The sequence below is a fragment of the Platalea leucorodia genome, assembly GCF_965183815.1.
Source record: "Platalea leucorodia genome assembly, chromosome: 13".
In the NCBI taxonomy this organism is placed as follows: domain Eukaryota; kingdom Metazoa; phylum Chordata; class Aves; order Pelecaniformes; family Threskiornithidae; genus Platalea; species Platalea leucorodia.
In genome coordinates this window covers 13,533,484-13,557,914 of record NC_138835.1, presented here as the reverse complement: position 1 = coordinate 13,557,914, position 24,431 = coordinate 13,533,484, and the positions used below count along the sequence as shown (strand labels likewise).

The 24,431-nt window shown below is 40.6% G+C and overlaps 1 protein-coding gene across 1 annotated transcript; it reads right to left on the bottom strand.

Annotated features, from left to right (window-relative positions):
• Positions 1-15,574: 15,574 nt before the first annotated feature.
• MTG2 (mitochondrial ribosome associated GTPase 2) lies at positions 15,575-24,192 on the bottom strand (the record flags this gene model as incomplete). The annotated part of the gene is made up of 7 exons (XM_082325698.1): positions 15,575-16,661; positions 17,082-17,220; positions 18,697-18,915; positions 19,563-19,678; positions 20,315-20,462; positions 22,124-22,391; positions 24,164-24,192. 7 exons carry the CDS (start codon positions 24,190-24,192, stop codon positions 16,267-16,269), a joined length of 1,314 nt encoding a protein of 437 aa, XP_082181824.1. The 3' UTR covers positions 15,575-16,266.
• Between the last annotated feature and the right edge of the window lie 239 nt (positions 24,193-24,431).

The following is a 24,431-nucleotide window of genomic DNA, read 5'->3' as shown; positions in this document are numbered from 1 at the left end:
AGTGTGCGGATGAGAGGAGCCTTGTTTTCATACACCTGTGTTACGGAAAAGTGCTGTGGCTTCCTTCCTCGGAAGAACCTGGGAGCCCTGGTCTGTCTGGGGCATGTGAGGGAGGCAGCAGCGAGACCACTATTCGTTTAGTCTAGCCCATCAACAACAAAACCACGCAGAATAGAAGGGGAAGGGGGTTCCGGCATTCATCGCAGGCAGTGAAATCTGTGTCCTCCACTTGAGGTGCCACAAAAGAGCTCTGCTGCCACCTAGACAGCCAGAGCGGCACCAGTGTTTTGTTAAAATAAAAATAAAAAGCTAACAAAAATAAATGTCTAGCCTAAAACCACTGGACTAAACTACAGTTTACCTGCTTGCAGACCTGATTTTCCCCATGAATGGGAGGGTTTTTCCCTTACACTTCCGATATTACACGTGTGTGATGATACAGAACGAAAAGAACGAACCTCAGAAGGAAAACACCTCATTGATCATTACTGCTACAGCCAGAATCCAGATTCCCGCTGCACGTGGTGCAAGAGGTGGCCCTTCCCCTCCCCAAGAAGGGACAGATCTCTGCCCGAAGGAGTCTACAGCCAGACTCGGAGGTGCTGAGCATCCTGAAGCACCCCCTTGGCATTCCCTGATCCTTGCTTCAAAGCTGATCCGGTTTCCTTTGCATCCAGCCACGGGCTGACCAATGCGCCCGCAGCACATGGGAGCGCTTCCCTCCTGCCCGGAGCTCAGTCCCTGGCCCTGAAGGACGTGGGAGCCCGGGCAGACCCAAAGACGACCCAAAGACATTCTAAAATCTTTTCTGCAGGATCTTAAAAATACTCTTTTGGCAATATGCTAGTGAATGACAAGCACTGGGAGCAGCAAAGCTTGTGTTTCATTTTTTAAGTTAGTTTCAGACCTCTTTAATTTTAGCACGTTCCAGAACTCTTGCGTGCTGCCTTTTAAAATACATCATTTGAATGGAGACCTGGGTCGAGCTGAGCCAGGCAACATAAGCATCAGTTTATTTATTTATTTATTAAGGAGTCACCTAATTCCACAGGTAGAGCACCAGATCAAGAGACTAGGGCTCTATCCTCAGTCTTAACGTGAGATCTTGAGCGTTTTATCTCTGCTTCCCATCTCATGCTTCATCATACTTGCCCATTTAGTCTGTAACCTCTTTGGGAACAGAGGCAGTATGACCATAAAGTGAAACACTTCAACTCCCCATCTCTGTTGGCGCTGCTCAGTGATACAGTAATACAAATACGTAATGAGTTGCCATGGCAAACGCTCATATTTAACAGTATCGTAGAGGGAAGCTCAAGATCATTGTCCTGGTTTCAGCTGGGATAGAGTTGATTTTTTCTTCCTAGTAGCTGGTGTAGTGCTGTGTTTTGGATTTAGCGCGAGAGTGATGTTGATGGCAACAACTAAAACATCAGTGTGTTAAGTAGTGCTGTCCTGGTGAGCGAGTGATACATGATACAATTCACCACCCGCCGACCGATGCCCAGCCCGTCCCGGAGCAGCGATCGCTGCCCCCCAGCCAACTCCCCTGGTTTCTATACTGGGCACAATGCCATACGGTATGGAATAGCCCTTTGGCCAGTCTGGGTCAGCTGTCCTGGCCGTGCCCCCTCCCAGCTCCTTGGGCACCGGGCAGAGCAGGGGAAGCTGAAAAGTCTTTGACTGGTGTAAGCACTACTTAGCAACAACTAAAACATCAGTGTGTCATCAACATACTCTCATACTAAATCCAAAACACGGCACTACACCAGCTACTAGGAAGAAAAAATCAACTCTGTCCCAGCTGAAACCAGGACAATCATAAGTCTGAAAACTACATTTACAAATAGAAACCCAAATGCTGTGAGTAGTACCCCAAAGCTTATGATGTTGTGATTGCCGGTTACACTTAGCTGTTGTAGGCAAACTGCTTTTTGGCTGCTGCTAGGAATAAAAGAAAATGCTATCCAACTTTATTCCAGTGACATTTGTTGAGCAGATCAGTATTGTCATCTGAAGTCAGGTTTTAAATGATGTCTCGTTTTATGTATATGATATCTCAGTCTTGTGACATGTTCAGTCAGCCCATTATATATGGGTTAAAATATATCCTTTGAAGTGTGTGTACTGAGAATTGACAGTATGTACTCTTGAGCCTGCTTGTACCTTTCCTCGTGTCTGCTACCGTCTGAAAACCCCAATAAAGTATTTTTATATGAAGTCTGCCAGATATTTTATGGTAAACAGTGTTACTGGAAATTATAAAATCCAACTGAAAGTGAAACATCTATGGATTTGTCTGAGGAGACAATTAAAGCATACACATTTTGCAAAACATTAGCTCCTGAAACAGTTGAGTTTCTCTCACCTCTGATTAACAGGTTCCTGACAGCACGGTGAGGGTGTGGTGAGAGCACATCACTTCATCCTTTCCAACTCGGGTTCTTTTCCAGAGCATGTTACACGCAATTTAGATCTGAAAAGTGTACGTTAATGTTCCTCTTCCCGTGATTTACAGAATCCACTGGCCTGCCTAAAAATGACAAAGTCATAACGTGAACAAAGTACCAGTTTCCAGCTTCATTTGTTCAGAAAGAGAGGTAGGACTACGCGATTGTTCAGTCTGATAAAAAGAAAAGCTACCGACTGCATTACACCTTAAGGAAAGGGTGGAGAAATGGTTGTGTCTGTCTGTTGTTTTTTGGTTTTTTGTTTGTTTGTTTGTTTTTTAACCTGGTATTAAATAGCGGTTACCTGCTTCATGTTCTCATCCTCCAGAAAAAGGATTTTGTTTTCCTCTTTTAAAGGTCATCCTGCATGATCTTCACTGGATCAGTGGAAGGTCTTTGAAATACATTAGAGGCCAAGTAACTGTTAAAAGGATACTAAATTGGTTGCAAAAGAGAAATAGGCCCCGTTTCATGTGATCCTCCATCATTCAAAGAGCCAGCTTTCTCCAGGAAGGTTTCATCAGCTTCTGAAGTCATGCCCACAGCACTTGCTCCTGTGCCGCTTCTGCCCGCACGTGGCACACGAGGCCATTGCTTGTACCTGCCGAACACGCGTCCCTCTGGTCCCCTGCCTTCTGCTCACCGGTCCTCAGCGTGCTTCAAATGAATGTTGATTGCATGCCATCTCCTGCCACCAAAACGAGTACGATGCTACAGGTAGCTACTGAAAAGCCAAAACAGATACCAGTTATTTAACAAAACTGAGTAAGGTTACAGCATAACGCACCTTGCTGGGTTCCTTCCCTTCTCCCATTTTGGGGGTGGGGGGTGTTTTTTCATAGAAATACCGCGAAACATAACTGAAAGCCCAGGAATCTCATTGTCACAGACACTTCTACCATTTTAAGAGAGAGAAAATTTAACAGAAAAGATGAAAGTTCATCTAAACAAACTCTCGCAGCTTTCTGTGGTTAACAGCTGAATCTCTGACAAACTAGACCTGAGAATACTTTCCGTACTGCTGTCTTGTTACTTCTGACTAAACGAACAAAGAATTTATCAGTCTTTCCTATATGAGGCATTTCCCTGAGCAGGGACTGGTAATTGGGCGTTCTAGTAGCATAAACCAGAAAGATGACAGAGGGGGTTGGTTTTGTTTTTCTTATTTCCTCCACTTTCCAATACACATCAAGAATGTTAAAACATCATTATGCAAGAAGACCAGAGCTAAGCAACAGGGAGCATAGCTGAGTTATTTTAGCAGGCTTTTTTTCCCCATTTCTCTATATTTCCCCTTCTTAGAGCTTGAATTCATTGAATCAAATAAAAAAATAAACAAACAAACAAACAAACAACACATTAACACTCCTAGCTCCAGAACTGGTTTTCCTGCACGTGATGAGCTGAGCAAGCAGCCATTTAAAGAGGGAGTTGCAACTGTTTAAATTTTGAACATGACTTTTTTCCAGATAGTCTGAGCCTCTGATCTCAAATTCTTAGCTTATGATTAAGTAGTTACTTACTGAAGGCAAACAGCGGGTTTCCCCCTACAACCGTTAGTAGTAACTCTATTCAAAAGTGATGAGACCAGCTTTAAATTTCAAGGTGCATTTGCAAGCACGTGGGCTAGGAATTCCCTTCTTTCACACGTTCACCCAGTCAAAGAGCTAAAGCTGTAAACAAAATACCCCGTTTTAAGAGACTCATAAAATTCATAATACTGACAGGGAGTTGCTGGAGATTGGGTTTGCTTTCAGTGATGGATAATGCCATGATATACCCGCACTGAAGTGCAGGTGCCATCCGTAGAAGCACCATGCTTTCTCAGAGTCTCACTGGTGACACCAATATATTTCTGTATAATTTAAAATCCTAACGGTCCTTTTCTCTGGGCTTTCAGAATGCACTTTTGGTCTTAAAGTCCTTTCCCCACAGAGTAAAGAAACGGACACGTTTCACTGTGAGCCTTTTGCACAGCATTTTTATGGTCTCTGACCTCCATATGGGCAGAATCACCTAAACTTAGCTGAAAGTCATTTTATTCATTGGTGGATTTTGCAGGGAAGATACTTATGTTCCTTCCTGAAAGAATAGCTCTTGCCTTGCCAAATAAAAAAAGAAAAATAACTACTGAGGTCACACCTGAGCCTGGTTTTCAGACTGAAAATGTTATAAGCTGGTTTGAAGTTTCCGAGTAGCTGATGACTAATTCAAATATGCTTAAAAGAGTATGCGAGTTCTGCTGGTTTTTCGTGTTCAGAATATAAACGTCTGTATGCATTTGGAAAAGGCAGGGACTAGGGAGCTTCTAGGCATAATCAAATACGAACTGTGAAAACACATTACCATTAGGCAAGGCAGGACTTCTTGTCAACTAACTTAGCTAAACACCTACATATATTTTTTGCTACCATACCTGCTAAAATAATGCCCTGTTCCTATTGTCTAGACGTAAACCGAGCAGGCAGGACCTGTTTTCAAAAACGATGTAAGACGACTTGCTGTAATTATGAATATGCATCAAATATTTGTGGGAGCACACAGGCTTCCACACAGAAAAGAAACCCAGTTATTTCCAGAGAGAAGTATCCAATTTACACACAGTGTTCAGTAAACAATGTTCATGCAGCTGTAAATCATACCCAGGAGATTTTTAAAGAAGCGGGCTAAGCGACTTCCCCTAAGACCTGCGCAGAGGCAATGCCGGTTCCCTTCTCTTAACGCAAACCTACACTCCATTAACTCGAGGACGTAAAAGCCACCGTAACGAGGTCTGTGGTCCTTCCACAGCGCAGCGTCTGCATATCAAAAAAACTATCAAAGAACATTTTTCAGCACAGCTGCTTTCTTTTTGGCTCTGTAACGCTTCCTCCCTCATCACCAATAACGAGAGGAACTTTGCTCCCACCGCCGCTCCTCAGCGCCCGTCCTCAGTTACCAGCCCTTATTTGTTCTCTCCAACCCGCAGTTATACAAATTGCTCTATTGTTCCAAAAGCATCACTGCAGCTTCATTAGCTCAAGTAGGAGGCTAGAGAAGGAGCACGCAAGAAGGAGCTTTTGGTGAAAAACACCTGTCTGGGATAACTAATGAGATTTGCCGAGAGGGATGGACTTTGACATCAGGAAGATGTGATTATATTTTGATTTGAAAGAATACTAATGGGTTTCCTTCCATGTTTGTAAATGAACATTCATTTTCGTAGCAGAACTAGGCTGGAAAAATCGTAGGTTAGCAGCCTTGCTGAAAAGAAGTTTAACAATGTGATTTCTGTGAGGGAGGATTAATTTTTCATAACTCCAGCTCCCGTGCAGTGACACCAGCACAACTTTGCAGTACAGACCTGGTCTTGAAAGAGACCTTCTCCACTCTACAGAACTCATATCTTCATAGATAGGACACAATAAGGAGTATTATCATCTTTACTTCTGATGTGGGAATTGCAGACAAGAACAAACACACTTCACTAGCTGCCCTGGATGAGTGCCACAAAAGGGATTTCCAACACCACCAAGCGAGCCTTTCATGCAAGATTTCACAGATATCCTTGTGGATAGTCGGGAACTCACAGCACTTCTGTGTTCCCTTAACCTTGACTTAAATCTCCTCCGTTCCTCCTTGCCATCGCACAACATACTTTTCTGCCAATATAGTTGTATTTGCAGGATTAAGGAATTACGGGGCTTAGAAAAGCAGCTAGGAATTCCGCAGGGTGAAAGGTATTATTTCTAACCTGGTACCATCATTTTATTGAGATATAAGGGTATCACTGGGATTCACTTCAACAAACCCAACTGCTACCTGGGAGAGGAAGACTTGTACATACCTCAAAGGCAAGAAAACCCAGGTCTGTCCCTAAACCCCTTGCTGTGAGCTCAGGAATGCTGACGACTCATGAAATCAGCACCATTTTTATTGCTACAGTCCAGGATGCATGAGCATTACTCATTACTAGGTATTTACAAGCCCCACATTTTTAGTCCATAATTTACAAGCTGCTTGCACAGTCTGGGTACAAAAGGGAACTAATACTTAATCCAATTACCAAACACTATAGGTAGAGCTATGCATGCACATTTGTGGGGGAAGAACAAGACTATTATTTTTCCATTTGTAAAATTCTACAACCTGAAACATTTCTCTAAATGACTCAGATGCACCAAGCAGGACTTTTTGTTGCGTTGTAAAGGCTTTTCTTATACATCAAATACCTGTCAGTAATTCCTGGGACCCCCTGCCATAACATACAATGATTATATATTAGAGATGGCAAGGAAAGGGTATGAAGGTAGGCAGTTGTGGCGCGCGTGCGTACAAACATCACAAGCATCCTTCCTGGGCATGGAAAGGCACAATGCATGACAAAAGTAGAGTTTTTATAGGCAGACCGTGCCCACAACTTCGGCATCTGCTCTTTTAAGCACAAAAGCGCATCTGTGATGTGACACTGACTTTTGAATTATTTTTAACACAATATCCTAGGATTTAGCAGCACAATTAACACTGAAGGAAAACTGATTGCAAAGTAGTTCATAATCTGATTCAAGATATCTCTGAGTGTTCACAAACAACAAGCTCTCTGCTAGAAAGGCAATGACAGTTCTGGCAAATTTTTTAGCCGTTAAGTAACAGCTCACACACAGCTTTAGTCATTAGAAGCTGTTTATTGAACAACAAACAATAATGGGAGTTGCATATATAATTCCTTGAACATGAGGTTGCGCGTACACCCTGCAGTGTTCATGAATTGATGATGGATTGACAAAGCAGAGCAATTACCCTCCATTATGAAAATAATTTACACTCTAAGCAGCACAAATTTAATAGACCATTACAGCTAGAGCACTGTTTAATATCTCTGATACAGCTTGCATTCAAAATACACAGGGATAAAATAATAATATGTATAATACTTGCATGAAGCCCATGTTAAGCGCTCTGAGAACTAGGAATTAAGCTGTTGTTCAAGAGCTTTCATGAAAGTAACAAGTAAGAAGATCCTTTTTTCTTGCCGTTAATACTTTTAATCAAAATGAAGGTCGCAAAGTACTTTACAGAACTATACAGAGAGAAGAATGCTGACACATAGCTAATTCTAGAGTAAGGGAAAGACTGAAGTCAAGCATGCGTGGATGATAGTCATTGCAAGTATACAGCAACAAGGTAAATTAAAACCTCAGCAAAGGACCAAAATGCCCAACATACCCTTTCTGAAGTTCTCACTGGGAAGAACTCATGCAGACTGAAGTATGCAGAACAGGTCACCTATTTCAGAAAGATAAAGAGCTGAAATCCCTTAGAAATTCCCCCTCAGAAATCCCACATGTTCCTGACCTCTGCTTCAAAGTCACCATCTCAAGAACGGTTTCTGAGAACACGGGGTTTATAGTAATTTCCTTTGAAAAACCTATAAATACAACCTTCCCTCATCCATCTCTGGAGAGGTTGCCCCAGCTAAAGTACTGAACAGAAGACTATCAAGGAAATCAACTATTTAAGGTCATTACGATCAACTCATCTCAATAACCGTATTTTCACCTCAGCAATTAACTCACTCAGTACTATTTGCTGTGCACCACTTCAGTAGAGTGCCTTTCAAGCACAATTTATAAATAGGGAAAATTTCTAATCAATATTAATCGCTCACAACTGTGGCATGACAAGTTATCAAATCAGCAGGTGACAGAAGAATTGCCTCCTCCACAGCAAAGCAAAACAAAACATGAACTTTAGGTAGCCGAAATGCCACTTGTACAACAATCTCTAAAGAGGTATTTGCGTGCTGACAGGATCTACCAAGCTGCCTTAGAAAAACACATATATTAGCTATCAAAGACAAGAACAAGCATAAAATATTTTCTGAGAAAATCTGAACAAGTTCCTTCTTTATTCAATTACATTTGTGACCCTCTGCAATTATTTTCTCCATTAATACATAAGCATTTAGGCTTTACTAGCATGGAAGTGGGAATATGGCTATTTTTTAGCTTGAATATTCACTAAAAGCACGTTTCCAACTATGCATTCATTCATCAAGTGACCTGGTTAGTTAAATGTATTATTGGTTTTGTTCCAGACTAAACACGTTAGGAAATCAACTTCTGTAGAACTAACTTAATTTAGTCTTAATACATGTTTCTAGAACTGTTCTGTGTTGATCAGCTTCATAAGCCACTTCAATACATCTAATAAGCATTAAAAAAATCACTATCTTTAGAACATTTAATTAGTGATAATTTACATGAATTAGCAGCATCAGTTAATAAACTGTACATGTTTCACATGGCAATTTTTGCTATTCATCCACAAATCACGTTTTATTTACTGTGGAAAAAAATCCTGAATACCTTCAAAAAAAAAAAAAATAGGAGATATCTCGAGTCGCCTCACAGAAAGCTCCTAAACACTAAACCAGCCTGCAATACCATGAAGAGGGTAAAATGGGTACTGGAGGATTTTGTGGAGGGCAGATAGGAAGCCGCATGCTGAACTGGGCATCTCTTCAGCGAGCCGTGTGTTTCTGTGCTTCTCTGCACACCTTTAGGTGAAGCCCTTTGAAGCTACAAATGCAAATATGACCTATATGGTTAGCTATAAGTTACGCTTGTACAAAGTACCTAGAATAAAAACAGTGTTACAGGACTAGCACTACACTGGATTTTTTCCAAATTCCAGGTCCTCTGCCTTGCCGCAGATTTCCTATGGGACTGTGCAAGTCACTGGGCGCCAAATCCAGACAGATATTTAAATTCAGATTTTCTAAAATTCAGTGGGACGTAGGCTTTTCCCAGCCTGGCTAGATTTGGACCTCAGCGTCCTGTGATTCAGTTTCTACCAGTGAAAGAAGGTTAATAAGTCACTCTCAAACATAAGGTATTGCAAGATTAAAAAAAAAAAAACAAAACACATGATGTAAAACACATGAAATTTTCATCCTTCAAAGCCATTTCCCTAATGGCAATAAATTAGCTAATGAAGCTAGAAAATTTTGCTTGATAGAGAAACAGAGATGAGTTAGCTTCCCAAAATAAAATACATTTTTTACATCTATAGTTACAGGGGCCATAATGACCTTGCAGAGCTAGTATGGGACTTAACCCATAGCATAGGTGGGCAAGCTTCAAAACCACAACTTCTGGCACTGAAGTTATCAAATGTTACCAGTTTTTGTTTTTCTAGACAGAGCTCAGTGTCCCAATAATTGCTGATTTGAATTACTGTTTCAATCTTCCATTGCATGTCTGGTGTGGGGGTGGGTAAAGGAAGAAAATAAACATTTTCTAAAATAAAGCAATAAAAAAAATGTCGACAATACAGTGACCTTTTACCAGGTTATTTTTTAAATGTGATAAATGTGTGTCCTGTCTGGACAAGGCAAACTGGCTGCCCAAACTCATCTTCCTGATTTGTAACAGAGGAAAACAACAGGAAATGAATAGCCACAAACCAGTATGATTTCACGAATAAGATAATCAAAATATGGATACTTCATCTGTAATATCACAGATGTCCTATTGACAACCAGTGTTTTAGCAATTACATTGCCTCATGCAAATATTTTTCTTCATAAGCATTTTCCACTTTTAGTGGAAGATTAATTTCTCTAGATTTAGACAGTGAATAGCTAACTTCTGTCACTGGTTGATTAGTGTGTGTACAAAGGAAGCACGGGGTGGGGATTCGCGTCTTTGGAAAACAGTGATGTTCCAATCTCAACGGTAATTAAACCCTGAGGAAACAAGTATCAGGATTCAAATGAGTAATCTTTAAAACTATGACCAAGCTTTTCCATATGCTAAAATTGATCCCAAATCATAGATATTTTCTAAAATACTGACTCTTACCTACAAATGAGTAGACTATCCATTTCTCCAGTTACAAAGACAAAAGGCACCCACTGAGGATTTGGAGAACGAAAGATAAATTTGTTCTGCAGTTAGTTTTTAGTCCTGCTTTTCAATCAGTGCTAATAAGTCTGGATCTAAGTGCATTTCTAAAGCGTGCATTTTGAAAGGTGATTTAGTCTGTGTAAAACATTTTCAGCGTATGTGAATAAGCACAAGGCTCTTCATGTTTTGTGCCTTATTTTACCCAATAACCATGACACAAAATAACAGTGTTTGAGTATACTGAAATGCTGCATTCAGGTTAAAAAAAACCCCACCAACCTGGGCCTGGGTCACCACTGCATTATGCCAGAGTGACTCCAATTAAAATTAATGGAACGTTACCAGAATAAAATGGATTGCAAGAAAGTAACCAGCCATACGCATTACCTCTTACTGAAATTGAGCATGCAGACACGAGTTAGTTATTAAACCGTAATTATATGGTTTAGTAGTATGGCTAGTCTTTTGTCTTCACTCATCATTCAGGAAACACATACATCAATACACAAATACTTCCACCTTGGTGACTTAACAGCATAGCAATAAACAAAGAATAGAGCTTAACCAAGGAATGCACCCTTCAAGGAGTCAAAGCCATATTTCATATAAACAAGGGCAGAGAAAAAAAAAAACCCAAACCTGTGGATATGAAATCAGACGCTGTTAAGGCCTCCTTGGACAATTCTATTTCAATCAGGAAAAAGGAGATGAAAAATTACTCTGAGTGGGAAAATGAAGGACAAACACAATCTCAATATTAAAACAAGGTTGATAAAAATCTCCCTGCCTTTGTCCTACCAGCTATGTTTTGTGTCGCAGAAAAATGGGCACATACCACATAATAAATTTCAGAATCGCATAGAGAAAAATTGAGAGTGCAGCCTGAAGGTAGCTTTGTTCTCTTATCAAGAGTTGCAAAATCATCCTTTATCATTATTGGCACGCATATATAACTTCCCCTCCAAATATTAATAACTTCAGTCTTTCCAGACCTCTGTCATGCAGGCACAATTAATCCCTATTTAACAAGATGGGGAAACTTAATGGGCAACAGCACTGGAAACTGCAGTGTGGAAGACAAACAGAAGAAAACAAAGCTGTTCTTTAAAGGCCAGGCACACATCAGTATTGGGATGAAGTTTAGCAATATCAGGATGAAGTTTTAATTTATATCAAACCCATTTTCACAACGGTGATGAACTTCATTATTAACAGAAGCGGTCCAAAACCAAAACACAACTTTCACGGGAATGACAGGGCTGTGGACCTATTGAAGAGACGCCGAGCTCCAAACTTGCCTGTTCTCCCTACGCACGCTGTAAACGTACCACCTCTCCCAAAAAGCCTCATCTCTCATAACTTGTATGCAAGATAACAACCTCCAGATTACAGGCTACGGTGTCCCCAAAAATAAGAGCTCCCAAAGTAAAGGTAATCTTGCTCCTAGTGAAAATCCATTTTTACACAACAATGATATTTGTAGAAAGATTAAGCCAAAGCATTTATTCATTGTATTTTAATTTCCATTGCAGAGTTAACAGTTCAAACGACACAGCAGCCTGTTGCTCCCTATTTATGTTCCACCTGCAATTCAATTAGTAACTCATTAAGCTGCACACCTGCAACCCGCCTAACCTCTGGTCCCAACCTCAACCTTACATTACAGGTGTCGGACAGTGAGCCCAGTTAGCAATATCCTGTGGAAGACAAGACAGAAAGAAGTTAGACTGGTGTTCTGTATCCAGGAGCTTGTACAAACACATGCGAACTACGGCAAGGTCCCATTCTATCCGTACCAGCATCTCTGGTTTGTAGCCATCCCTGTAATTCTCTAATTTGAATCAATATTTAAAAACGACAGGTTACAAGTTTTTAAAGATGTTTAAGTCAGAGTACCTATTCACTTACCACAAATTTACTTAAAAATAAAAATCACTATGAAGAGGCTTAATAAATACACATATAATAATGAAATTTTCCTTGCAACAGAAAAAGAAACCAAGTGAGATCTAACACTTCTGGCAGCCTTCACTCTTCATTGCATTCGAGCAACTGGTGACCTACTGCTGCTGTAATATCACAACTCTAAGCATACATATGACCAGAACGAATGCAGGCAGACATCACCTAGCATCTGGCGTCGTGTCCTGCGTCCCCTGCCCCGTGCTGAGGCCCCGAGCAGCGCCGTCTGCACGGCCTCCCCAGTGCTGGAAGCGGGGTGGTGGCGGGCCTTGCTCTCGTCCCAGCGCGGCGCTGCAGCAGAGCAGAACCACTCCGTACAAGTGCAGCGAGGGTCTCGGTTTTATTGCTGTCAGTGCAATTCATTGCAGACACATTCTGATCCACCTTAAAAAAATATTACGTAATACAAAAAAAGTTCTTAACAAAACCGTATAAGTAAAGCAGATTGCAAAATATACCATGCTGAAGCACATTCAGTGTTTTATTTAATGTACTGCAATGAGTCCTCAATATCCATATGCTTAAAAAGTGTGGTCCTTTTTAATGCTTGTTTTTACGTTAACATTTAATTTGCTTTTTCTGTTCAATTGATACCACCTACAGTTTCCAAGAACCTACAAAGGGGGAGAGGATTGAAAATAAATATAAAAACACACAATTAGCACTAGAACACTCTTGTAATCATGTACTAAAAAAACGTATTAAAGATGAGTACCAGAACTGTAAAATACTAAACAAAATTATGGCTCAAGCTTCTCTAGGAAATGTAAAGTAGACTGGACTTCAGTTCACATTAAAATAAGGCGTATTATCAGAATGAGAAATAAAAATCCCTATCTCTTTCCCCTTGTCAACTTGAAAATCAAGGACAGCATCAAAGGTTTCAGCAGAGGAAAGCAAAAGCTAGTTAAGGAAAGTCATGCAGAAGAAAGCCACCAAAACCCCTCCAAAACCTAAAACAAAACAAGCCCACCCACCCCAATCCCAGCAAAAAAAAAAAAAAAAAAAAAGTGGGAAGAAATCCTATAGCACATCATTCTTCTCTGAAACAATTCATCATTCTCTCTCTTAACCTGATTATTTTTTCTTCTTTGTTCCTAGACATAAAACGAGTTCCCTTTGTAAGTACCTTATTTTCAGCAGAACCAGAGGTTACTCCCCAGTTCTGTCCCTCATAATTAGAATGGGATGCAAGAGATCTTCATGCAAAAGCTGAAGGAGCGCTACGGGGAAACGTGGCGCAAGCTGTTAACTCAGTACTGTGCTGAGCAGCAGGCAGGCGCTGCTTTTGTTTGGCGTTAACACACGGACCTCTAGCACGAGGTTACCTCATTCGGTATAGATGTATATTGACGACAGTAGGTTCAAGCTCCTACAAACAGTTGTTCCAACACGAAAGCTGGAGCTATTTGGCACTTTTCATCGACAGAGGAAGGAGTATGTTCTCCTGTAAAGCCACTTTGAACCCTACAAGCATGTGGTTAGGAACGTGGTACTGTCACCTCAGAACAGGTGGCTGAAGTGTTAAGAACAAAGAAACCAATTATATGATCGATAAGACATTCTGTTAAGCTATCTAGCAACCTGCTGGGCTTTTTGCACATCAGTACACAAAACACTCTCCACTCCAAGAACCGAGGTTGCACGAGCACTAGAAAACAAGGGTGAAAGCACCTGTGAGTACAGAGGCTTTTTAAACAGCCTCTGTCATTCTCGAAGACTGCCAAACACTAAAAATACAGTCAGAGAGAGCGCAAAGTATTTGTAGGTGTCCAATGTTCTGCGAAGAAGCTGCACCAGCTTTTGTGTTCAGGCAATCTTCTCCTGGTTTTATTAAATGTGGCTGAAAAACATGTAGCAATAGAAGGAGATACGACAGCGAAGCCTAAAAATGCTGCACAAAACAAAACAGAAGGACGGAACTGAGAATTAACTTCTACCTAATTCAGTCTGGTAAATCCCAGGGATGAAACAAGTACGAAACAAAACATGAGAGCGACTCTGGGATTTGATACTTGTTTTCATTTTTTCATGATTATACCAATATCACTGCTTATCATGCATAGATTACTTTCCACACCTGACCACAGACAGAAATACTCAGAATGTGAATTTAGGCGAGGTAATTACCTGTTTTGCCCATATTTTTATTTAATAATTCAGGCATTTGAGTCGACCTTGCACTTTTTCAGAATAAAAACCTGCTGCTCTTAAAAATAAGGGGCATGCACGATCTTCCTTATACAGGCAAAGTTAGTTCTAATTCATAACCACAGAGCTGATCCCAACACTGATACAGCAGGAGGGTGCGAGCTGAGCTTTAATTTAGAGATTGAACAAGACTGCCCCTTTCCAGTCATAGACAGTCTGGGAAAAAAGGCCATCGTTCCTGGAAGCCAGGAGAAAGCCAGCCTTTTAAGGATGCACCATCCAGAAGCATTAGAGATGAAATCAAACAAAGTGTGCAAAGTGACAGAAACCGAGAGAATTATCACCTTCTCTGCAGCGTACAGAAGGAAGTAGTTAGAGGCTACAGCTGATTTTCTTTTTTAAACCCACCAAGTAATTCCTACTACTGCTGATACAACAGAAAACAGACAATTTTAGCTTAAACAAATTCTTACTTGTAAGCTAACAAAGCTTAACCAAAGACAAATGATAGGTGCATGTTGTATAATGCACTAAACTGTCCATAAAACTTAACTGTTGTATTTCCTGAAAAAACAAAGCCAAGTTTACAAACATCACATCTTCTGTTTTATGATGGTGCTAATGAGTTTACTTTGTACTTCACTGATGTGACAAAGTATGCGCAAAGTCTGTAATTCCAGACTAACTTTGCCTTCCAAACCAGCAGTCTGCTTTAAAAATCAAGAAACTGAAGTAAAGGCTCAAGTACAATTGTTTCTCTTGACTACTTAAGTATTTGTGTCTCCGCATTCCACAAGTCTGCTAGGGTTCCTTATGAAAAAGCTTAATAATATGTTTTGATAAATTTTGACTTTTCATTACTAAGATAATCATCTTCTACACATAATATAACCAGAATATACAGAAGCAGGTCTTCTTTCAGCATGAGGAGAGGGCAACGACCCACTGTTCCAAATGAAGATTTCTGAATTCCTAAAGAACAAAATTTAAGAACACTGTCCACAAAATGACATAGTTAAAAAAAAAAAAGAGAGAGAAAAGAACTGTATTTTTCTTTTATTTGGAATATCTAAGCCTAGGATTTCTCAGAACATTGCTTGAGATACCTCAGGGAACCTGGAGAAGAACTCAGAAGCGAGTCACAAATGACTGTTCCCTGGCTAGTTTGTACAGCTAGGGAGCTGCTGCCAGCATTTAAAGATAGTTATTCATACTAAGGAGGAAATCATTTCAATCATTAATGGCAGCTGTTTCGTGGTTCTCCTCCCAAAACCAGTGAGCAGCTGTGCCTCCTCTGAGAAAAAAACAAAAAACCCACCCCAAAACAGGAGAAAAGTTTAAGAGAAGATGACTGAAAGTGGTTACGGTATAAAAACAGATAAACATAGGACCACCTTATCTTTATTCTAGAACTTTTGATTAGTGAAAATTGAGAAGTCACTTCATTCCGATTCAGAACACAAGCCAGCATCTCCTGCAGATCCTGAATTTCAGTCATTTCTACTAGATAGCATTCTCTTCATTTCATAATTAACTATCTAATGCCAAACAAGATCCAGGTTTCCAATTCAACACCTGTCATGGTTACAATTTTCAAATTTTGTTGTAAAACACCTGAGACACCTCAAAGGTGAACAGACAAATCTTTCCAATGTAGCAGTCTAGAACAAATCCAGATGCTGTGCCCCCTGCATTTAAAAAACAAAAACAAAAACAAAAACCCATAAAAACACACAAAACCACACAGATGCAATCTAACCAAATTATGATTTTTTTTTTCCGCCTTCCAGTACAGTTCACAGTAGTTCTGGCTCCTACCACTTGACCGGGCTTTGCCCTCGTGATTGTTCTGTCCTCACGTAAGTGTCATACAGTTCTTTCAAATGCAACAACAGTTCCTCTAGGTTGTCTCCTGTCAACGCAGACAACGCAATGACCCGCTCATCTATCTGTTCTTTAAGGAGTGGCAGATTGATCCTCGACTGAGCAAGGTCAATCTTATTCCCGATGACAACGCAAGGCCTCTCAGACAATCCTTTTCTATATTGCTCCAGTTCATATTTTAAGTCTTGCAGCTGAATCCATGGCTGAGACGCAGAGAGATCCACCACGTATAAGAGAAAGCGGCAGCGTTCAATGTGCCTTAGGAAGGCCATCCCGAGGCCCCTGTTTTGATGAGCACCTTTTATTAGGCCAGGAATGTCAGCAACTACAATGAGAGAAATTCCACAGTGAATCCAATATATCCAACAACAACAACAACAACAAAAAAACCAACAAAAAAAAAAACCCAAAACCCAGTCTTTTACTGGCCAGTGCAAGTACTTTTAGAATTACATCTCAATGCATCAATATTAAAGCATACCTCATGTTAAGTTTGGCTGCTATTATCTTTTTAAACCCCTAAATTTAGATTATTCCAGTGAAGACAGAACACAGATTGCTACTTGATATTAAGGGCAAATATAAGTGAATATGAGGTGGGCTTTCAGTATTGTTTTGTTTCAAGTTCTTTAGAACTAGTAAGAATTCTACAGCACTGCTAAACTTAACTTCTGCAGCATTTCAAAGAATAACCCAGGTGACACAAATTGCTATCAAGGTACACACAACGTACTATGATTCTTACCTGCTACTTGTTCATAGTCGTGATAGCGGACAATGCCAACATGGGGATTTAGGGTTGTGAATGGGTAAGTGGCCACTGCTGGCTTTGCATTGGAGATCGCTCTCAAAAGCGATGATTTGCCAGCATTAGGAAAGCCCACCTGGAACACAAACACTCATTAAAGCCACAGTTCTAGGTTAATCCCAATTAAAAAAAAAACCTGCAAGCCTCTGCAGATGTGCAAGGTTCTTCCAACATGAATATAACAACAATAATTTTGCATGCTTAGTTCTGAAAAGCGTCCTGGTTTCCCTTTTTTGTTTCTCCTAAACCCTGTTTTATTTACATGTGTATTTGCTCATAAACATTAAATAAATCAAACGTAGAAGGGTCCCCTTAACTTTTTTTATGCCATCTGAAGTATTTACTTTGTTCGGAACCAAAAGATCCATAAGATCTCTTTTACCCTGAAATAATGTTATGACACTTTGCCCTGCACTTCCCATTATATCTGTGTTTTCTAACTCTGATTTATTATTTTCCAAAAGAATTCAGAATTGGCTTTGTCCCTGATTCAGTAACATAGTTTGGCCTATAAGTAAGCAGAACACCTCCAAGTTTGGGATTTTCATCGTCTCAACATCAAAGAATTAAATTGAAACTTGGCCTTCTGCGGAGAAGGCAAGAATTTAAACAAACCTATCCCAGAAATGAAGTTACTCTGGGATATCCTGTAGTTGACAAGCGATAGCTACGTACATGGTCAATACTCCCCAGATGAAAGTAGATCAAATCCTAAATTCTCCTATTTGCTGATGTCAGACATTCCGAATTCTTGAGCAAGTGAAGTACAGAACCAATTCATCTCAGATTTCCAAATTAGTGCCAAAAATGTGAGAAGTGGACCAGAGTGTCCAGCTGGTCAGAGAATTAAGTGTATTGATCCACCAATGCCAACTCTTTTCTTAGTCTCTAAATAAATTCACAAAATTCTGCTAGACCAGACAGTTATTCTGCAGTTGTTGAACTACAGCAAGAAGTCTTTGCAGCAAAGCATAATTCTAACTGCTTTACCAGCTGGTGTTAAAGCATTTCCATACTTAAAAATGAAAACAGCTTAAGCTGTAAATTGACTTAGCATTCATGTCTAAATAATATTTTCGTATCAGAGGATGCTAAACCTGGAACTAAAAGTCAAATGTTTAATATCTGTAAAAAGAGAAATATAGAGGTGAAATAGAAGATGATTTGAACTTTACCCATTTTCTTTTTTTAAAAAAACCAAGAAAACAGAAATTAACTTAGAAGAACTCTCCATACTGTTCATCTTCAGCACTGGCAGACAAAGCCTGCTGTACATCATCAGTGAGTCTGTTGCTCACTGATAAATCTTGCACATTGCTCTTCTATATATAGTGATTTTGGTAAAAGTAGAATGACGTCAAGTAGCAAGAGTGACAGCTCTGCAAATCACTTTGGACACCCTTGTACCAAGTAACAGCAAGAAAGCATCGAGTTCCATCTCTAAACAAGCAAGCCAAAAGGCTAATGAAAATGTTATCAAGCATTATTTCTTCAGTCAGTCAAGTGTCGTCCTACAACGATAAGGAAGTTGAAGAACCACAGCGACACTCACCAATCCTGCATGAGCTGTTGTCTTGAGTTCCAGATGAAGGACCCTCTCCTGACCTGGCTCTCCTGGAGTAAATAACGTTGGAGCTCGGTTTTCATTGGAAAGAAAAAAACGATTACCTTTCCCTCCAGCTCCTCCATAAGCTGCAACATACTCTTCACCATGTTGAGTGAGGTCAGCCACAACTTTCCCATCCTCCTTAACCAATGTACCTACAGGGACCTTAAAGTGAAGAGAGATGCAAGCATTACACTGAAGCTCAAACTCTGCAGCAGAGCTGTCTTCAGCAGATCCTTTACCAGCTGATTTCAGATTTGTTGAAAATCATTCCTCCATATTCTCAAGCTGGGGAATCCAAAAAGAGAAGTGTACTTCATGAGGCTCGCTTTCTGGACCCAAACAGCACTGTCAGACGTTAACACTTCATTAAAATGCTAACAATACCATAACCCTCTTTCTCTCCTTTTATGCAAAGAAGCCTAAGCACAGTAGTGAGCTATGAAACATATTGTAGGTGTGCACCAAAAGAGGTATGTTGAAGAAAAACCAAAAAGTATGGAAAAAAAAAAAGTCTGCTCCTGTTTACGAAGTTCTGTGTTCTGATTGCTCTAGGCATATGACTCCTAGAAGTAAAGCAAATCAGAATTGTATTTGTTTTGGCCAGATGTACCTTCCAAAGAAGTCTAATTTTTACAATTTAAAGCAGCCTGATCTGCCTGTGTGCCAACCAGCCCAGCTCAGCAGAGACAGCACACAAGGCTCCCTGAAAAAAAGCATGTGAGATTTTCTCACAATGCGGTCACCCAGCTTGAATATCAGCAATGTTAATACAAAGCTAACACACTAGCACGCAACCTTAATTTACTTACTTTAACATACACATATGCACCATTAGCTCCGTAACAGTTTTTGGCTCCTCCTTTCTCTCCATGAAAACCCTGATAGAAGGGGAGGACTGAAGAAAGTGATTTCATTTGCTGGTCAGCTGTAAAGCAAAATATACATATTTTAAACACATTGTGTTAGCTGAATAGGCATAGAAGAGCAACCTTTTGACTGTTCTTTCCCGTTCAGAATATTGCATGAATGCATATCCTATTTACTGTCTCAACAATAACGTATCAGGGAAAACTAACACTCATTTAAGTTGTGATGAAGTTTAACTGCCTTTACTTAGGTTTATTAACCATGGACTTTATTATGTGGTCATTCAAAAATCAATCATTAGAAAATACTCTGGAAAATTAATTTGCTAGATTAGCAGATTTTGCAGCAGGGTGGTGGCAGAAGCAGCTTTATCCATCTTAACAGTAAAATTTGATCAGATCCCAGCCTTCTCATAACATAGTCAGGCGCCAGCCACTAAAACGTCTGCAAAATATCTTGATTTTCAAAATGCTTTCTAAGGCTGCCAGTGTCATTTATGTCCCTGTTACCACAGCTCAGGACAAAGCTTAAAAAGCAAAGACATCTTATACAGAAATAACCATTTTAACATTTTTGACATTCACATTTACCAGCTCCCACCATACAAAGTGTGTTGTAGGGTTGTTTTTGCTGCGGAGGGTGGGGTGTTAAGCAATAGGACAACATAAAACAAAACAGATTTAGTGAGTCTTACCCTTCAAAATGACATGGCCCCCATCACCTCCATTTCCACCATCAGGCCCTCCAAATATTTTTCTGGGTTCACTATAAAAAGAATGACCCCCTCCTCCTCCTTGTCCTCCAACCACACGCACTTTCCGGTGATCCACGAAATAGCGTGTCTGTAACAAGGATGGGTTTTGTACCCTTTAAGTACAGTTTATCAGAGTCATCTTCCAACAAGTTGATTGTTCTGTAAAACTTAGTAATATGCAGACCTGCTATTTTTAGTCATGATGAGTTCCATTCAACAGTGGAAAAAAAAAAAAATCAGAACTCTGCTGCCATTCACAGATCAACTAAACACAGCATACTAAATATAATAATAAAGAAAAATAGACCTCATTTTTCAAGTATTTTTAAGAACCCCCTTAAAAGTACATGTCTGAGGCTATGCTGATAGAACCTAATGCAGCAGCTCAGACACCAGAAGTAAAAAATTCATGTTCAGGGAACTAATAACAGGAAAAGTATCCTTTTAATACACTTATATAATGCTGACAGGTAGCTCAAGACAGCTACCACACTATAAACCAAAATCACTCAATAATTGTGTCCCTACTCATGAAAACAAAAATTTAAAAAATTAGATAAACTTTTTACTTCTTTACATTGAACTGAAATTTGCAAAAAGGACATAGTGCACATGTGGGAGGGATATTCTCATACTGATTCATGCTTTCTATACCAGGTGATGAAATTAAGGCAAACTTCAACCTTCTATCAATTAGGAAAAGTATTAAAGATAAAGAATAGGAAGTATTTGCAAACAGAATAAGCAGAGGAGATCTTAATATATGCCACAACCAGTTGCTCAGGGGGTAAAAAAGATACAGTGTAAAGAAAATCACAGATCTTGTTCCTATTTCTGACATGAACTTAATATTTGACTTCTGGCAAACTAATTATGCTGCATCACGTTTCAGCTTTTCTGTCAGCAAAATAGGTTTGATGATATTTACCTCTCTCTAGGAAGTGGGCTGAAATCACCAAGGGAAAATATTAGAGAATTATATTCCTACAGGTAGGTGAAATTGTTTACGTATCAGGATGAACAGAGAAAGCATGACCTTGACTGTGGTAACGTTCAAATTCTGTCAATTACTGAGGGACTTCATAATGAGAATGAGCAATAAGGGTCACTTTAATCAAATAGCCCAAACAGTATGCGAGGGAGAAAAAGTCGTATTAGCATTACGATACCAAGATAAGGAACTGAAAAAAAACCTAACTCTTGATAACTAAAGTTATACTACGACCAGTGATTTCTTAAAAAGCCTCTTTTAGAAAAGTATTTAGCACCACCACACGGCGAGACAGGAAACTATTGCTTTAAATGGGAAGTGGTTTGTTGATCATTAGAAAATAGGATTTTCCATAGACGCATGATTAGAAGAACATGAAGAAAAACTGCTAGGACTCCGCAGTTTCTCTGACATAAAATGACTACTATGCAAGACTATAAAACCAGCGAGAAAAAAAAAAGGTATTTTAGCTTTAAAGCTACATAAGAGTTTTTGCTTTCTCGACCTATGCATGCTTTCAGCCCAAGAGGTGCCTTCTGAACACCGATAATGTCAGAGGGCAGACTTATTTCCTCACTATTCACAAAGATAATCAGATTTTGGAAAAATAATCCCTCACATCAAGAGCCTATACTTGATCACTGTGAGGAGAGAATGGCAAGCAGCAGGGAAGCTGTTTTCTAAGGCGCGTCTGGGAGGTGACCGCCCAGCAAGGTAACTGCACCGCAGGCTTACAGCTGATTTACTCTAGAACTTACCAGTTTCCTTTCCGAAATGACTCTTTTTTGCCTCAGCCGCCTGTTCTTTGAGCACCTCACGCAGGTTGTGGAGAAAGTCGGTTGCCGGCCCCCCACCGGCAGCGGCACCGGGCTGAGGAGGAGGAGTGCCGGCCGCCACGGGGGCCGGCCGCCCAGTAGGGCCCAGCACCGCGGCAGCATGGCGCTGACAGCCGCCGGGAGAGCCCGGCCGCCCGGCAGGGCCCAGCGCGGCGGCAGGATGGCGCCGGCAGCCGCCGGGACGGCCCGGCTGCGGCGCAGCCGCGTCCCGCCCCGCCGCTGGGCGCCCGCCCCGCCCCACGGCCGCCCCCGGCCGCTCCCCGCCGTGCGCAGGCGCAGCTGCGCCGCTGTGGAGAAAGCGCGGGAAAACCGCGGCCTCCGGTAGTTTCCCTCCTGCCGCGCCTCAGCCCACGGCTTCTCCTCACACAGCGGCCGCTCCGGGGAGGGCGTCGAGTCTGGGCGCCGGGCTGTGCACGAAGGCCCGTGGTACAGAGTTAGCCCGTGGCTGAGCGGTGCGGAAAGGCGGCGGGAAGCCTGGCAGGCCCGGATTTGGGATCCCTTCCCCTCAGGGGCGCGCCGAGTGTCCTGCCCGCTTCGGACTTAACGGCGCCAGAAGTCGCTGTCCCCGCGGTGAGCCTGGAGCGGGCTGCGGCCGCTCCCGTACGGCGTGTGCCGCCCCCGGGGCTTGCTGAGCGACCGGCGGGTGTCCGGCCCCTTCGGGAGCCCTGCGCCATCGGCCGGCGTGCCCGTGTCCCTGCCCGCCCTGCCCGTGAGGTGAGCTCGTCCTTACATACATCCACTCCGCGCACACAGGGCGCTTGATCTTTGCATAATTTGCATAATTTGCCAAGCTGGGACAAGCTTTCATCATATATAATTATCTATGAAGTGTATCGGAGAAGTGGGGAGAAGGTGCACCTTCCCTTTATCTGTTGTTTCCATTCAAAAGTCTGTGTCGTAAGAAAAGTACCACCAACTTCATTTTCAGATAATTTTTAACCTAAACAATTTTCAAGCATTCTGTATTACGAAACAGAAAATGATACAATTAATGGAAGAAGTCAAAATGCTGGCATCACTTTGTTTCCACATTAATACATAAAAATGGACAACACATTAAATAAACATTTTGTTATTAACAATTAGAAATATTAACACCAAAAATCATGTATAAATTAGGAAATAAATGTACAAACTATTTCCAAAGTGCTCTTTCAAATACATTATATACACAACATTCAAGAAGTTCTTAATGTAAGACATTTCAGATTGATGTAATGTTGCTGTTTCATTTTAAGTGTTGTTCATATTCTCTCAAAAGTATTTCAGCACTTTCAAAAACCACATAAAAGGCGTATTTCCAAGCTGGCAAAGAGCAATATTGCATTCTTCTGGCTACCTGTAATATTAATACATTGTAAAGAAAACAATCTTACTTCCTTTCTGTTCCTTGCTATTTGAGAGTACTTATTTGTATGAAAACACCAGCAGGAAAGGTGAGAGAAATGAGGACTGAATAAAAAAGGTCTTCTGTTTTATCAGTAATTAAAATTATAAATGTAGCAAGGGCAGTGCTTGGACAACATTTAATAATAAACTCTTTAGCTGTCCAGTTAAATACTTTCCTCTACAGGAGAAAAAAAAAAAGTAATGAATTGAGAGATCTTTTATTTTCCTTGTGGTTTTGGTTTTTCAAAATATAAAGTACTAGAACTTGAAATTCCCTAAATACACCAGCTCAGACAAAGAAAAGGAGAAAACCCTACAGAGGGTGTGTTTACTCTATATTGTAAATTTGCAATTAATCTCGTATTAAAAAATGCTCATGTAGTATAGTCATCCTAGCCTTCTGCCTCAGAGAAGTTTGGACACAGTCTTTTGTTCAGCACTTATATAAGCACTTTGTAAGTGCTGTTTTTCAACACTTTATGAGAACATATAAAACTGAACAGAAGTGACTTACATTGTTCATACTGGCTTTTACATACCACTAGTTTTTATTTCTAAATTCTCCTTCTCTACCTGGTTATTCTCTCACTGGTTGACCCCATTAATAGTTCTTCTCTCTATATGCATAATATTTTTTCACAATTAAAGCTGAATTTAGTTGCTTATCTGCAATAAAGATGGATTTTTTTTCTTTTACTTCTGAACTATTTCTGTCAAGCTACAAGAGAAAAATAAAAGTGATGATGAGCTGTAAGAACAGTCAACCAAAAGATTTGACAATATTTATGGTTATAATGCTTGCTGGGAAATCTGAGCAAGGGCAATAGAAGAATCAGAAATA